General features: G+C 36.4%; 1 protein-coding gene across 4 annotated transcripts in view; it reads left to right on the top strand.

Annotated features, from left to right (window-relative positions):
* The window catches only part of furinb (furin (paired basic amino acid cleaving enzyme) b), a 161,985-nt gene that overhangs the window by 134,481 nt on the left and 12,531 nt on the right, over window positions 1-14,973 (top strand). For 3 of the 4 annotated variants that reach the window (XM_073942171.1, XM_073942172.1, NM_001045109.2), the window contains 4 exon segments: window positions 9,378-9,478; window positions 12,623-12,726; window positions 12,843-12,960; window positions 13,136-13,315. In XM_073942171.1, coding sequence (XP_073798272.1) covers window positions 9,378-9,478; window positions 12,623-12,726; window positions 12,843-12,960; window positions 13,136-13,315 — 503 coding nt within the window. 4 annotated transcript variants of the gene reach the window in all.

Here is a 14,973-nt window from a genome sequence, read left to right as displayed (position 1 = left end):
GTCGCCTCTTGGTGATTCTTTGCTCTTTAGTTTTAGATTACAAGTGCAAACCTTTTTTTCCTTAGTGACTAGGGCGGACGTTTTTTAAAATTTCTGCGGAGAATTTTGATAAAAATCTGCAGATTTCTGTGGAATTATTTTGGGAGTATCATAACTAAACCATTATTATGTGAAATAAAAAACAATAGCTTTTTATTTAATGTTTAAAATGCCAATTTAATTAGATCCATTTCATTTGGTAAACAAAGCAAGCGTCTCCTATAATATCTCTACTAAAAGACAGAAAATATTACTGCACAAACTGTATTGCACATAAACATTTTTATATTAGTCAATAATGTAGTACTGTAATGAATTTAAAAACTAAATAAATATACATTTACACACATTTACTCAAGTAAATAAATAGAACTAATGCTGGGCTTAAAATCTGCGGAAATCTGCGGAAAATCTGCGGAATTCTGAGCGTGCAGATTCCGTGTGAACATACTTATAATGACATTCACAGATGAACTGTTCACCACAAAACTAGCAATGTGAGTTAACATATAGATCAATATGGTTAGTTTTGATTTCATTTGTACTTTAACATGGCACAGACAGACATTCATGTCCTCACACACACACACACACTGGCATTCTCGGCTGTAAGCAGAACTGTAAACGTCAAAGCAAACAGCCTTGCGTGTGCCAAATTTTCCGCATGGTTTAAATAGCCACGTCACGACTGTACAAGAGAGGAGTGAGTGATGGAGTGCCGCCCCATTCAGCGTGCTGTGAAGATGAAGTGTCAGGCGCTGAAATGATTTCCACATCTGCCGCTGTGATTTCCTGTGGGCTATATGAAAAAGAGCTCGGTGAACGTCATGCCCTAAGGAGGCAACAAAAAAAAAAATCACTTTAGAGTTGCGTCTGAAAACTTCCCCATCACAGGTGCTGCTGCATGCTGTACACATCTGCTTCTCTGTGCTCGGCGTTTCCTCTGAGAGTGCAAATGAGAATAAAAAAGATGGGGAAATTAGACCTAGTGAAAGAGAGCAAAAGACATAGAGACAGCAATTTTTGAATACCAAACATGCTGCATTGCAGATTCTTTAGATGGCATTTTTGCAAGCTTTTCTCTCGTTTCCAGATACATACCTTCATTTTATGTGCTTAAGCTGTATTAGAGAGTGCCTGAATGGGCTTATTCTAATTAGGGCAGGCTAATTAGGCCAAAAGACGACTATAAAAAGAGGATGCCCTTCGCAAGTTTTTAAAAGTCATTACTCTGGATCGTCATCATGAGCATCTGGGCTATTAGTTTGCTCCGTGGCTGCGTTTCCCATTTTCGGATTTGTCATTTTACTCACACTAATGTCAGTGTGAAGAATCACTCCTCTCTTTCTAATGGAAGTGAATGAGGACTAGGGCTCCATTAAAGTGCTTGTGTAATATTCAAAGTCTTCTGAAGTAATGTGGTGGTTGTGCGAGGAACAGGTCGAACGTTAGTCATTTTTCACTGAATATGTTGACATCTGCATTAGCATTTGAATAAAGTGTTCTTTTCATTGACACGGTTGATTGTTTCAAGATTGATTTGCTCGGGGAATTGTAATTTTCTAGTCATTGCTTAAAAGATATGATTCATGCATAATTTGTGCACTGGACGTGGAATGATCCAGTTGGACCTTTGGTTTATAGACCTGATTTATTGATTCATGTAGGATATGTTGGGATCTGATTATTTGATTCATGATTTAAGAATGATTAGTTGACTGCAATTGGATTGATAAGTTTGAGCAGTTTAATCAGTGATCTAATGACCACCAATACAGAAAGAAGTTGTTTTTGACTCAGATTATTTTCATCTTAAAATTATTGTAAGCTTAATAGGCTTATTATGAAACCAACTGTTTAGATTGTTTAGTCCTTACTGTATAAATTAATTAACTGAATCCTTGGTAAAGCAACCAAAGTAACACATTGCTTTTAATTTGACATAAGAAGGCCGTTTTAAAGCTTATAACAGACAAAAAAAAATACTTTAATATAATATACATACACGCACACACAGTGTATATAAGTAAGCACAAATATACACAACACTCAGCGGCCACTTTATTAGGTGCACCTTACCAGTGCTGGGTTGAACCCCTTTTTTGCTTTCAGAACTGCCTTAATCCTTCGTGGTAAAGATTCAACAAGGTACTGAAAATATTCCTCAGAGATTTTGGTCCATATTGACATGACAGCATCACGCAGTTGCTGCAGATTTGCCGGCTGCACATCTTTAATGCGAATCTCCCATTCCACCACATCCCAAAGGTGCTCTATTGGATTGAGATCTGGTGAGATGCATGTAGCACTGTTTATAAACCATTTTACTGCTTTTTGGTGAAGGTCTGACCATAATTTCACCCTCTTCCCTACTCGGTAGTGACGACAAGGGCAGTGCCATCTTGGACCATCTTTACATGTTGTTCCGACGTTAGGCCATCTTATTGGTCTAGCGGGAAGCACGTGACGCAAAGCTGCATCTCTCACCATCAAAAAAACGATTACGCGAGGATGAGACTATTGCCAACTTTAAACACTTGTAAAAAAATAACTGCAGGATTATATACGGAGAACATTTATTTTTTACTTCTATACCTATTGATCAATTTTTTGCAATAAAAAGAATGTAGTGCCTCATGTATGGGAACGGAAGGAAACGAAACGCGCTTCCAATTTTGGTGGGACTTTGCGAATTGTAGACTCAGTTTCCTGTTCTTAGCTGACAGGAGTGGCACCCGATGTGGTCTTCTGCTGCTGTAGCCCATTCGCCTCAAGGTTGAACGTGTTGTGTGTTCAGAGATGCTCTCCTGCATACCTCAGTTGTATCTGTTGCCTTTCTATCATCTGATCTCTGACCTCTGGCATCAATAAAGCATTTGTCCCCACAGAACTGCGGCTTACTGGATATTTTCTCTTTTTCTGACCATTCTCTGTAAACCCTAGAGATGGTTGTGCATGAAAATCCCAGTAGATCAGCAGTTTCTAAAATACTCAGACCAGCCCGTCTGGCACCAACAACTATGCCACGTTCAAAGTCACTAAAATCACCTTTCTTCCTCATTCTGATGCTCTGTTTGAACTGCAGCAGATCATCTTGACCATGTTTACATGGCTAAATGCATTGAGTTGCTGCCATGTGATTGCGTTAACGAGCAGTTGGACAGGTGTACCTAATAAAGTGGCTGGTGAGTGTACACTCATACATAAATATAAAGAATATATATTTAAATATTTAAACAAATAAAAGGCTTCCCAGTACAAAACACTTCCAAACATCTCCATGATGCTTTCTTTTACTAAGAAAGTCATAAATAAACCTTTCTCTTTTTTTTTTTCAAATGACTTATTTAGTGACATTTTCTTAAGCCACCTCTGGAAATGAAGAGATAAAAGGCATCATATTGAAATAAACCTAAAAACTATTCTCCTCTTTCTAATTTAGGTTTAATAGGATTTAAATGTCAAATAAAACAGGGAGCAGTAACGTTATTTAACCTGTAATAAACTGCACTACTTTTCAGGATCATTTTGGATTAACAATAAAAATAGAGATGCCAGCTGGTAAATTGGGAAGATAATAAAAAATGATTAATGGCAAGTCTGTCAACTGTCCCAAGAGTCTTTCCCACTGGCCCTGAGCCATCGGCGGTTCTTACTGTCAAGTCCTGCCATTCAGGTGGAAAGACGGAGTTGAGTTAGTGATTTAAAGGCCTAATTCAAGATTGAAAAATTATTTGCAGTAATCTGATTAAGCCAGAGATCAGATTCAATTGAATAACACCAAATATGACACAGTTTATAATTTTTCTATTTATAGCTAAACGTATAATACTGAATAATTGCAATATTTCTTTTTTTTATTATAATAAGAATACTCCATATAGAAATCTGATACATAGAAATATATGCATAGTACATATATGACATTCAAGTCTATATTTATATATGACAACATATATTTTGAAAAATAGCCACTTAAATGTTTTTTTAACCATTGGAATTACCAATATGTACATATATGTTCAAATATATTACAAATAGCTCTATAGCCATATATGAAAATATATACTATTGAAGCTTGAATTATTAGCTCAAGATAATTAAAAATTCTGTTTAACGGCGTGTTTTTTAGCACATTATTAAACTTCATAGTTTTTCATAACTGATTTCTTTTATCTTTGCCATGATAACGGTACATAATATTTTCCTAAATATTTTTCAGCTTAAAGTGCCGTTTAAAAGCTTAACTAGGTTAATTAGGTTAACAAGGCAAGTTATTAGGCAAGTCATTGTATATAACAATGGTATGCAAAATGGTTTGCAGTTGCAAAAAATTGCTTAATAATATTAATAATAATATTATTCAAATATATAATAATAATAATAATGTTTTTTTTTTAAATAAACGAAAAAGACTTTCTCCAGAAGAAAAAATATTATCGAAAATATTGTGAAAAGTTCCTTCTCCATTAAATATTACTAGAAAATTATTTGAAAAAATCTATATATTTTATGGGAGGGCTAATAATTTAATAATTCAAATGACATTGCGATTATGTTTTTCTCAGCAATATTGCGATATGAATACAATTTCACCTGACGGCTTGAATAACTCTGTTTGGAAAGGCATTAATTAAGATTGATTGGGATGATTTTGTAGGGGAGTAAATCATGTATAGGTGGATGTACACGTTGTATAAACATTTAAAAAAAAAAAACAGAACTACGAACAGTAAACTCAAAATTGCAAGAAGTAAAACATTTAAAAATAATTTTAACTCAAAATAACAAATAAAAGTCAGAATTGCGAGATGTAAACTCAGAATTACGAAAAATAAAAGTCTGAATTGGGAAACTTAAACTCAGAATTACAAAAAATGAAAGTCAGAATTGGGAAATGTTAAAGTCAGAATTACATCAAAATTAACAGATATATATTCTTATATTATTTCTTATATACATAATAACCAAACTACAGTCATAAATAAACACAATGGAGCAAAGAATAAGTGAAATAAACAGTACTTTATGGGTTTCTGAGCAAGCTATAAGTATTAAGGTAAATATATTGAATAATTAAATGTAAAATGACATGGTCCTTGGATGCATAGTCTTCATCATATAAATGATTCAATAAAATTTACTTTCATTATTTATTTTTTATGCCTAAATGATTTAATCCACAGTTACAGACCTTACAAACACAAGTAATATCGATGCTAAAGTGATATATTGTGCAGCCTTTATATATATATACATATATATATATATATATATATATATATATATATATATATATATATATATATATATATATATATATATATATATATATATAAATATATATATATATATCCATCCTAGTGTTTGTGTGTGTGTGGCTAATTTTTTCAGCATTTCGAAATCATGTTGCACAGTATATGACATATTTCATATATGTAAAATGTAAATATGAATGTCATATATGTAATTTGCATATATTGCCTTATATCAGCTTTCTATGTGGGCATGTTTGTAGATCTTCAAACTGATTCAAAACGTAAACAGATTTAACTCAGTTCCCTTAAACCCACACTCACATTGAGGGGGAAAATAGGATTTCTTGTGCTGCGGGTAGTTATCCAAACTCAGTTTGAATCCCTGATATGCTCATCCCTAGGAAAGTGATTTCAGACTTGGCAGGCAGGTCTATCTCTGCCAGCTCACTGAAGCTCATCCGAGATGTTTCGGACAGCTTTAGAGTGTTTGTTTGCTTGATGTCAAGCCTGTCCCAGTATGTGTGACTGCGATAGCTCCCGCTCTCCCTCTTCTGAGACTCCCGTTCCATTAGGATGACAACGGCAATAACAGATTCAATTTAAAAATGGACGCAATCTTGCCGACAGCACTGAGGTGGATTTTGCGTGTCCGTATGTGTTTAAATCAAGACAGAGATGAATAAAACAATGACGGAGAAAGAGTGGGGGTGCGTGCTCACCTGGAGGTTTTGTAGCCTCAGGCTGGACGTTCTTTCGTCCTGACCGTTGTCAATCACGCACCGTCTCCTACGGCATGATTAAAAGCCCAAACCCTCATGTTTGAGGTGCCAGCTTATTAAGTCTCACGAGCTGTCACACGTCTCATCACAGTGACTGTGGTGAATGAGTTTCCCTAGGAGTCATATTTTTTGTTAGCCACTTTGACGTGTGCCTCTGGCTGATGGACGCCCACTCTGACAACATGCATATATATATATATATATATATATATATATATATATATATATATATATATATATATATATATATATATATATATATATATATATATATATATATATATATAGCTACAACCAATGTTCTACTGATGGCTGACCAATAGCACACCTGACCTTTCCATTGATGTTGATCTCGATGAAGAAGTTTATTGTAGTATAGCAGCCACAATGTACATGGAAGAATTAACCCTCAGCATCCTTAACCTAACCACTTAGGGTTTACTATCCTAAATTTAAATTAAGTTGATCCTGTTGTCTATCTGTGCTCTGTAGAGTATGTTAGAGAGGCCAACTTTTATTTTATTTTTATTTTTTTATTTTATTTTGTGTGTAATGCAGTGTTTACGCTGGTACAGTTGAAGTCAGATTTATTTGCCCTTCTGAATTATTATTTTTTCCCCAATTTCTGTTTAAAGGGCACATAGTTTGCCCCTTTTTTAAAGATTTAATATTAATATTATGGTTTTTCTGAGTGTGCCAGTTTAGTTCAAAACATAGTTCAGATTTTTTTATTATAATGTGTTAAAAGGTGTCATTATGGGGGCATCAACACAGGTCGCTGTTTTAGGGATGTGTTGCTTCACATTAAAACTAGTTTCGACTTCCCGCCTAACTTAACAAGGGGGCGGAGCCAAGAGCTCCCCCGCTTTGTGTATGGCAACATAGAGGCAAACAGAGAGAAGCAACATGAGTGAGAGGACCAGCATATAGCAGTACATGTACGACTCGGACACAGACCAAGCAGAGAGTACAAAATCATTTGTGTTTTTGTATAGTTTTACAGCCATCTGTGTGCTAGTTTAAGGTTCCAAGCTTGTACACCGAGACTAATAACCACGCACACTGACTTACTTTTGACTGAGGCTATAACTAAAGGGCGTCACACACCGGATGCGCTGCTCAGAGCTGCGACACGGCACTCCAGACACTCAAATTCATTCATTCATTTTTTTGTCAGCTTAGTCCCTTTATTAATCTGGGGTCGCCACAGCAGAATGAACCGTCAACTTATCCAGTGCATTTTACGCTGCAGATGCCCTTCCAGCCACAACCTATCTCTGGGAAAACAACAAATTCATATGTTATTTATAGTGAAACTATTCAGATGGCACTCTGTGGCTTGGCAGAAATTTGAACAGTGTCCTGAGTCGTGGCTGGGCGCCGTGGACAGCCACCGACTTTAGAAACCTATGTTTAGAATTCTAAAATGCATGGCTCTGCACGTCGCTGAGCAGCGCTTCTGGTGTGCGACCTGCTTAAGGCAAGTTCGTTATTTCAAATGGAAGGACGCGCGCGTGAGGCACTTTCCAGCTGCACCTAGTTAAGATGACAGGGAGCTTCTGTTACCGCGGGAAATGCAAATGGCTGAAGTTAAAGGAAGACGCAATTAAAAGTACACGTTTGCAAACCCAGCTAAAATTACAAACAATGGCGCAGATGAGAGCGATCATGTGGTGAATGTTGATCTTGTGTTGAGCCCAATGAGCCTTACATCTACAAATAGAGCAAGGGTGTTTCTTTGGTGACATCGCTTTGACTCACACGCTGAAAATGGCATACGTGAAACAACAAACTGAGGATATAGTAATGCGCGCCTGTCGATCAATATTGGTGGGCGGGGAAACTGCACGCCTACGTCAAGTTGCGGTCGATTTCAAAACCGCTCCAATTTGTCCACCATTTTTATGTTGTTCAATTGAAAATAAAAGGACTGTGTGTTTTTATCAACCCAATATGACGTATATATAGTTATATACACTACACCTACACACCTAGGTAATAAAAAGTGCACTAAAATGCACTTTATTTAAGTATACTTAGTCCACTTTTCAGTAATGTACTAAAAGTGCTCTATTTTCACTCACTAATTTTTGTATTTAATGTACTTAAAGATAGTATTAAGTATATGTTAAGATAAACTTAAAACCATCTAAGTGTACTCAACTCTGCTATTTTGAGACGCCCTGAAATTTAACTAAAATGTGCTTTTAACATACTATATCTGTATTTAAAAAAATATACATTTAGTTACAACTAGAAATACACTTGAACCCTTATTTTAAACATTTAAATATATTTATGACTAATTAAAAGCATAATAGTAATATATTAAAAGAATATACAAATTGTAAAAAAAGTGTGCTAAATACTGTATTAAAAGTGCTCGATTTTCCCAAATTAATTTTTGTATTTAATGTACTAAAAATTAGTATTAAGTGCATTTTAAGATAAACTTAAGTACATCTAAGTGTACTCAACTGTGCTATTATGAGCCACCATGAAGCTGATCTAAAATGTGCTTTTAACATACTAAACATTTATTTAAAGAAAATATTTTGAAGGGATACTGTGTGTACAAAGAAAACAGCATCTGTGCTTCATCAAAACACTTTAATCTTTTTGTGCAATAAACCACAAGTCCAAAAATACCTTATGGAGGGAACAAAAACTTAGCAAAAACTGAGAACACAAAAATATAAATAAGATGCAAAATTACAGCACATGTATGAAATGTAAAGACATTGTGGGAAAATGTACTTCTACTACAATACATTACTAATAGATAATTAATTAATAAAGTCAATTTAATGTAAACTTAAAATTACCACACTCAAAATCAATTTAAGTGTTAGGTTTCCTCTGGGTGCTCTGTTTCCCCCACAAGTCCAAAGACATGATGCACAGGTGAATTGGGTAAGCTAAATTGTCCGTAGTGTATGTGTGTGAACGAGTGTGTATGGGTGTTTCCCAGTGATGGGTTGCAGCTGGAAGGACATCCGGTGTGTAAAACATATGCTGGATAAGCTGGCGGTTCATTCCGCTGTGGCAACCCCAGATTAATAAAGGGATTAAGCCGAAAAGTAAATGAATAAATGAATGCTTAAGAGGCAAATAATATTGACCTTAAAATAGTTTTTAAAAAACTTAAAACTGCTTTTATTCAAGCCAAAATAAAACAAATAAGACATTCTCCAGAAGAAAAAATTTTATAGGAAATACTGTGAAACATTCCTTGCTTTGTTAAACACTAATACATTTATTTGTCAACTAATTTAGACTTCAACTGTATTTGTGTGTGCAGGTAACAACAGACCTGAGGAAGAAGTGCACAGATTCGCACACGGGCACGTCGGCATCGGCTCCCCTGGCCGCCGGAATCATCGCTCTCGCTCTGGAGGCCAAGTGAGTGATGACAACATTGACACCTGTCTCTATGGACAGACAAACACGCACACGCTCTCGCCACTCCTGTCCATCATTCTCCACCAGCGGTTAGACTTCATTACCCCGCGTGCATCATTTTCAGCCCTCCGACACACTCAGGCATCACCTTGACACTCCTTGTCGGAAAAAATAAGAGATGGGCTGCCGGCTCACACTCTGCATTTGACCCCGAGGCCCTCTATACAACATTAAATCATCATGCTCAATTAAAACATATTTGATCCTGCGAGGCTGTAATAAAACATGGAAATCACGTCTCACACTAGCGTTTCTTTGTCTGCGTGTGTGGTGGAGACATGGGCTCCTGGATTGCACACACTTTTTGTGCATGTTTGAGTTTGGCCCCTGCTGTTTAGGGCTGTAAACCCTGCTGGTGTTGGCTTTGATCGCACTTGCCTCACAATGAAATAGACGGGGACGTTTTGGGGATGTTTTTTTAAAAGGACCTCCACCTCTATTCTCTTTCTGTCACAACACTACTCTTTTTAATGGCTGGCAGTCTTTGTGATGGCGCGCTGCGGGTGACTTTTGAACTTCTGTGTGCTAGAAACGCAGTCATATTCCTTTTTCACTGAAATGCTTTCAGACCTGTTGCTAGGTCAGATGAGAGATGAAAATTTTATATATATCAGGAATTTTAAAAATATGTATATATACTGTATGTGTGTATGTTTTTTAATTATGTTTTATACATATTTATATGCATTCAATTAATATGTTAAGTATATATTTTAATTTATTTTATAGTTTTATTATTTAATATATATTTAATATATTATCATGAATAAATATTTTATATTTATTTTTTTATTTTAAACATTATTTACAAATTTATTATATATGTGTTTCAGTAATTGTTAATTATATATTCTTAATTCAAATTATATATTAATTTGTACTACCTAAAAAGATTTTTTATAAGATTATTTATTGTATTAAGGTTTTTTATTATACATACATACATACACACATATATACACACACACACACACACATATATATATATATATATATATACATTTACTTTATTAGGTACGCCTTACTTGTACCGGGTTGGACCCCGTTTTGCCTTAATACTTAGTGGCATAGATTCAACAAGGTACTGGAAATATTCCTTTGGTCCACAATGACATGAAAGCATTACGCAGTTGTTGTAGATTTGTCGGCTGCACATCCATGGTGCAAATATCTTGTTTCACCACATCCCAAAGGTGCTCTATTGGATTGATATCTGGTGACTGTGGAGGCCATTTGAGGACTGTGAACTCATTGTCATGTTCAAGAAACCAGTCTGAGAAGATTTGCGCTTTACGACATGATGCATTATCCTGCTGGAAGTAGCCATCAGAAGATGGGTACACTGTGGTTATAAAGGGATGGACATGGTCAGCAACAATACTCAGGTAGGCTGTGGTGTTGACACGATGCTCAATTGGTACTAATGGGCCCAAAGTGTGCCAAGAAAATATCCCCAACACCATTACACCACCACCAGCAGCCTGAACTGTTGATACAAGGCAGGATGGATCCATGCTTTAATGTTGTTGATGCCAAGTTCTGACCGTACCATCCAAATGTCATAGCTGAAATTGAAACTCATCAGACCAGGCAATGTTTTTCCAATCTTCTATTGTCCAATTTTAATGAGCATGTGTGAATTGTAGCCTCAGTTTCCTGTTCTTAGCTGATAGGAGTGACACCCGGTGTGGGTTTCTATCAGTCTGGCCATTCTCCTCTGATCTCTGGCATCAACAAAGCATTTATGCCGACAGAACTGCCGCTCTCTGAATATTTAGTCTTTTTCAGATCATTCTCTGTTAACCCTAGAGATGTTTGTGCGTGAAAATCCCAGTAGATCAGCAGATCAGCCCGTCTGGCACCAACAACCACGCCACGTTTAAAGTCGCTTAAATCACCTTTCTTCCACATTCTGATTCTTGGTTTGAACTGCAGCAAATCGTCTTGACCATGTCTACATGCCTAAATGCATTGAGTTTCTCCCATGTGATTTGCGTTAACGAGCTGTTGTACAGGTGTACCTAATAAAGTGGCCGGTAAATGTATAATATTAATAACAAAGAAAATAAGTGACTGAAAAAAAAAGTCAGTGTCTTCTAACCGAACGCAACTCTCAGAACTTCTTATTGATTACAATAAGGGTGAGCTAGTGCTGTTTTGCATAGGTGTAGCCATACTGCTGTTGTTGGTATTATTTTAGCCCGTCCATTAATTTCCTGATGCTGAGTCCAGCATGCTTAAAGCCTCTGGGGATTTCTCCCGGACTGACACCTCATCTATATAATAAAGGAATATCTGTTCAATATCTGTGTTATTCTTCCCATGCACAACATGCGAATTGCAGTAGTCTTACATCAAGTAATCATTGAAGGAAACTGTTCCGTCTGTGCTGTGCCTTTAGGTTGATAAATCGTGCACGCTGACATTATGAATTTGCCCGCTGAGCCATTTATTGTGAGGTCAGAAATATTGAAAGCGTATGAATTAGAACAACCTCTTCATAAATCACCTATAAAAATACACAAACGCCAGAGCAGGATGTGCTTTATACTCTTCTACTGCACGTCTGAATCCATCCGTTTAGAAATGGCTTGTCTTGCTGGTATTTTCGTCAGTGCTTTATGTCCAATTCCAGACATGGTTTACCCTGAAATATCCTAGTGAGAAGGGGGTTTTCAGCCTTCCCCATGAGGGCCACGAGTCCCAAAGATGCTTGTTTCTGCTATGTAGCGCAACAACCGACAAAACTAATAAGCTGGAGTCGTGAACCAAGGAAATACAGCAATAAATTGAATCTGATATTGCTGTTTTCGGGGGGAATACAATTTCAGGTCTTTAGTTGGGAAAAAAGCACCTCGTTGGCTGTGTAATTGCAAAATGATGCACGGCCCCCAGGACGGAGTATTTCCATTTGCAATTTTCTGTGACTCGGATAAAAGAAAAGCTTTAATTATGTGTCTTTCAAAGAGACATCCTGTCACGTCCAAGAGGATAATTATGTGCAAATTATCTGTTGAATGCAAAAATAAATCTGCCGCAATGTAATACCCGGATCACGTTTCATTATTCCCTTACGCCATCCAGCATGAACCTGACCTGGAGAGACATGCAGCATCTCGTGGTGAGAACCTCACGTCCCGCCCACCTAATAACCAACGACTGGAGGACCAATGGTGTGGGCCGATTAGGTAAATGACAGTTTAATTAACCATTCAGAGAGATGCATTTATGTATTCAGTAAACAAGAGTGACCTTGTTGCTTTATCCACCTCTCTCTCTCTCTTTTTCTATCTCTATATGGCAGTGAGCCATTCTTACGGCTACGGTCTGCTGGATGCTACTGCAATGGTCGCTTTGGCCCAGAATTGGACCAGCATGGGGCCGCAGCACAAATGTGTCATTAATATGCTGACCGAGCCCAGGTAAGGACGGTCAAACACCTCATGCAGCACAGGCAATACATCAACACACTGCATTGTAATGCCAACTTACGCCAGCTTCCCATGGGGAACCAGAGGGCATCATTTGAGGACTCATTGACAGCAAAATTACGAGTCATCATGGAGTTGCTTATGACTGTTTTTTTCTGTGTCGTAGGGACATAAAGAGTCACCTGACATTCAGCAGAAGTGTGGAGGCCTGTTCGGGTCAGCCGGATTTTGTGAGCTCTTTGGAGCACGTGCAGGCCAGACTCACGCTCTCCTATAACCACAGAGGAAACCTGGCTGTTCACCTCATCAGCCCGCTGGGGACTCGTTCCACACTGCTGGCTCCACGGTAAAACACAAGCCAGCACGTCATTAACAAAGATGTATAAAGGGATGGGGGTCTGTGGATTGTTTTGTCATTGGCGCCTCCAGAAAAATTTCTTAAGGGTGGCCAAGTAAGGCCACACCAAATCTTGGGGTGGCACACAAAAAAATTATGTATTGTGTATATATTGTGAATAATGAGTAATGTTATAGTTTTGTTTCTGGTAAATGAAATAATGAAGTTTTAATTAATTCCATTAATTTCTCTTGAAATATTGCAATTTATTCCTTGAAATAATTCAACAAGTAAACCAAATAAAAATCAATAATTACTTTAAAAACACCTTTCAGGTAAGTTATTTTTACATACTTTTTTGTACAACATACAGTATATGCCATGACTAAAATTAATTAAGATTAATGAATTAATTAAAAAAACAAACAAAGGAACAAACTTAACAAAATACATTACTACATATACACACACACACTTACTATACAGATCCTAACTCTATCATTTATCCATGTCCCTCTTTGAGCCACAATATATTAATACATATTCTTCTATTGATGTTTTTGCAAAACACACCCACAAAATCATTGAGATTTTTGGCCCTTTTAAGTCAACCAGCAAAATAATGGAGTTGCTAAATAAACTAGATTCTGAAATGCTGATTTCAAATGCATCTGTTTATTTATTTATTTTGGATTTGTGGTTGTTTCAATCAGATAAAACACAGATAAAAAAGTGTGCAAGCTCAGTGAATCAGTTACATCGGTGGTGCTGATCAATCCACAATAATTTAGTGACTGTGTTTTATTTATTGATTTATTTATTGAAATGTTGGGAATTTATGCAAGTACATTTAAATTAACAATATCAACAACTACCCCTTAGGGGCGTCCCTGTGTTTAGTCCTCTTGAAATTGTCTAACGACGATGATGCAGACATCATCTTTCATACATTGCCTTAAATCGGTCTCTTTTGTCTGCTTTTAAATGTTTCTCTGATGAGTGAGGGTCTGTGGACAGGTGTTTAGTTTAGTTTAGTTTAGTTTAGTTTAGTTTAGTTTAGTTTAGTTTAGTTTACAGAATGTTAAAAAGTGACATGTAAAAATAGAAACAAACTATAATAAGAGAAAATACACGATCATACACACACACACACACACACACACACACACACATATATACATTGTAACACTTTATTTGATGGTCCATTGGAGTATTAATAGACTGTCAACTTTATATCTGTTGATACTGCTGCTAAACAGAAATTTAACTCACTATATGAAACTTTGCAAGTACATGTCAACTTACACTACCCTAACCTAACAGTCTACTTATAATCTAATGAGAATTAGTTGGCATGTAAATGCAATGTAACTTAAATTCAACAAATTGAAGTATTTATTTATTTACAAACAAAAGAAAGAAACGAATGGAGAAACAAACAACAACAATAACCTTAACAACAGTTACAGCAAAAGGACAACATGACATTGGACAACATATCCAAGAACAACCAGTACAAGTAGGTCTACTGTCAAGAATACAGTACTAAGGTAGGGCTGGGCGATCAATTGAAAAGTAATCGAAAATCGACGTTCAGAACCTATAATTGATCTAATTTTTTCAGGTACATTTTTTCAATTATTTTCCCTACCATGTGTGCAGTCACG

Source organism: Danio rerio, chromosome 25, assembly GCF_049306965.1.
Source record: "Danio rerio strain Tuebingen ecotype United States chromosome 25, GRCz12tu, whole genome shotgun sequence".
NCBI classification, from domain to species: Eukaryota; Metazoa; Chordata; class Actinopteri; order Cypriniformes; family Danionidae; genus Danio; species Danio rerio.
The sequence above is the reverse complement of the archived record's forward strand: the minus strand, read 5'-3'. Positions and strand labels throughout refer to the sequence as shown.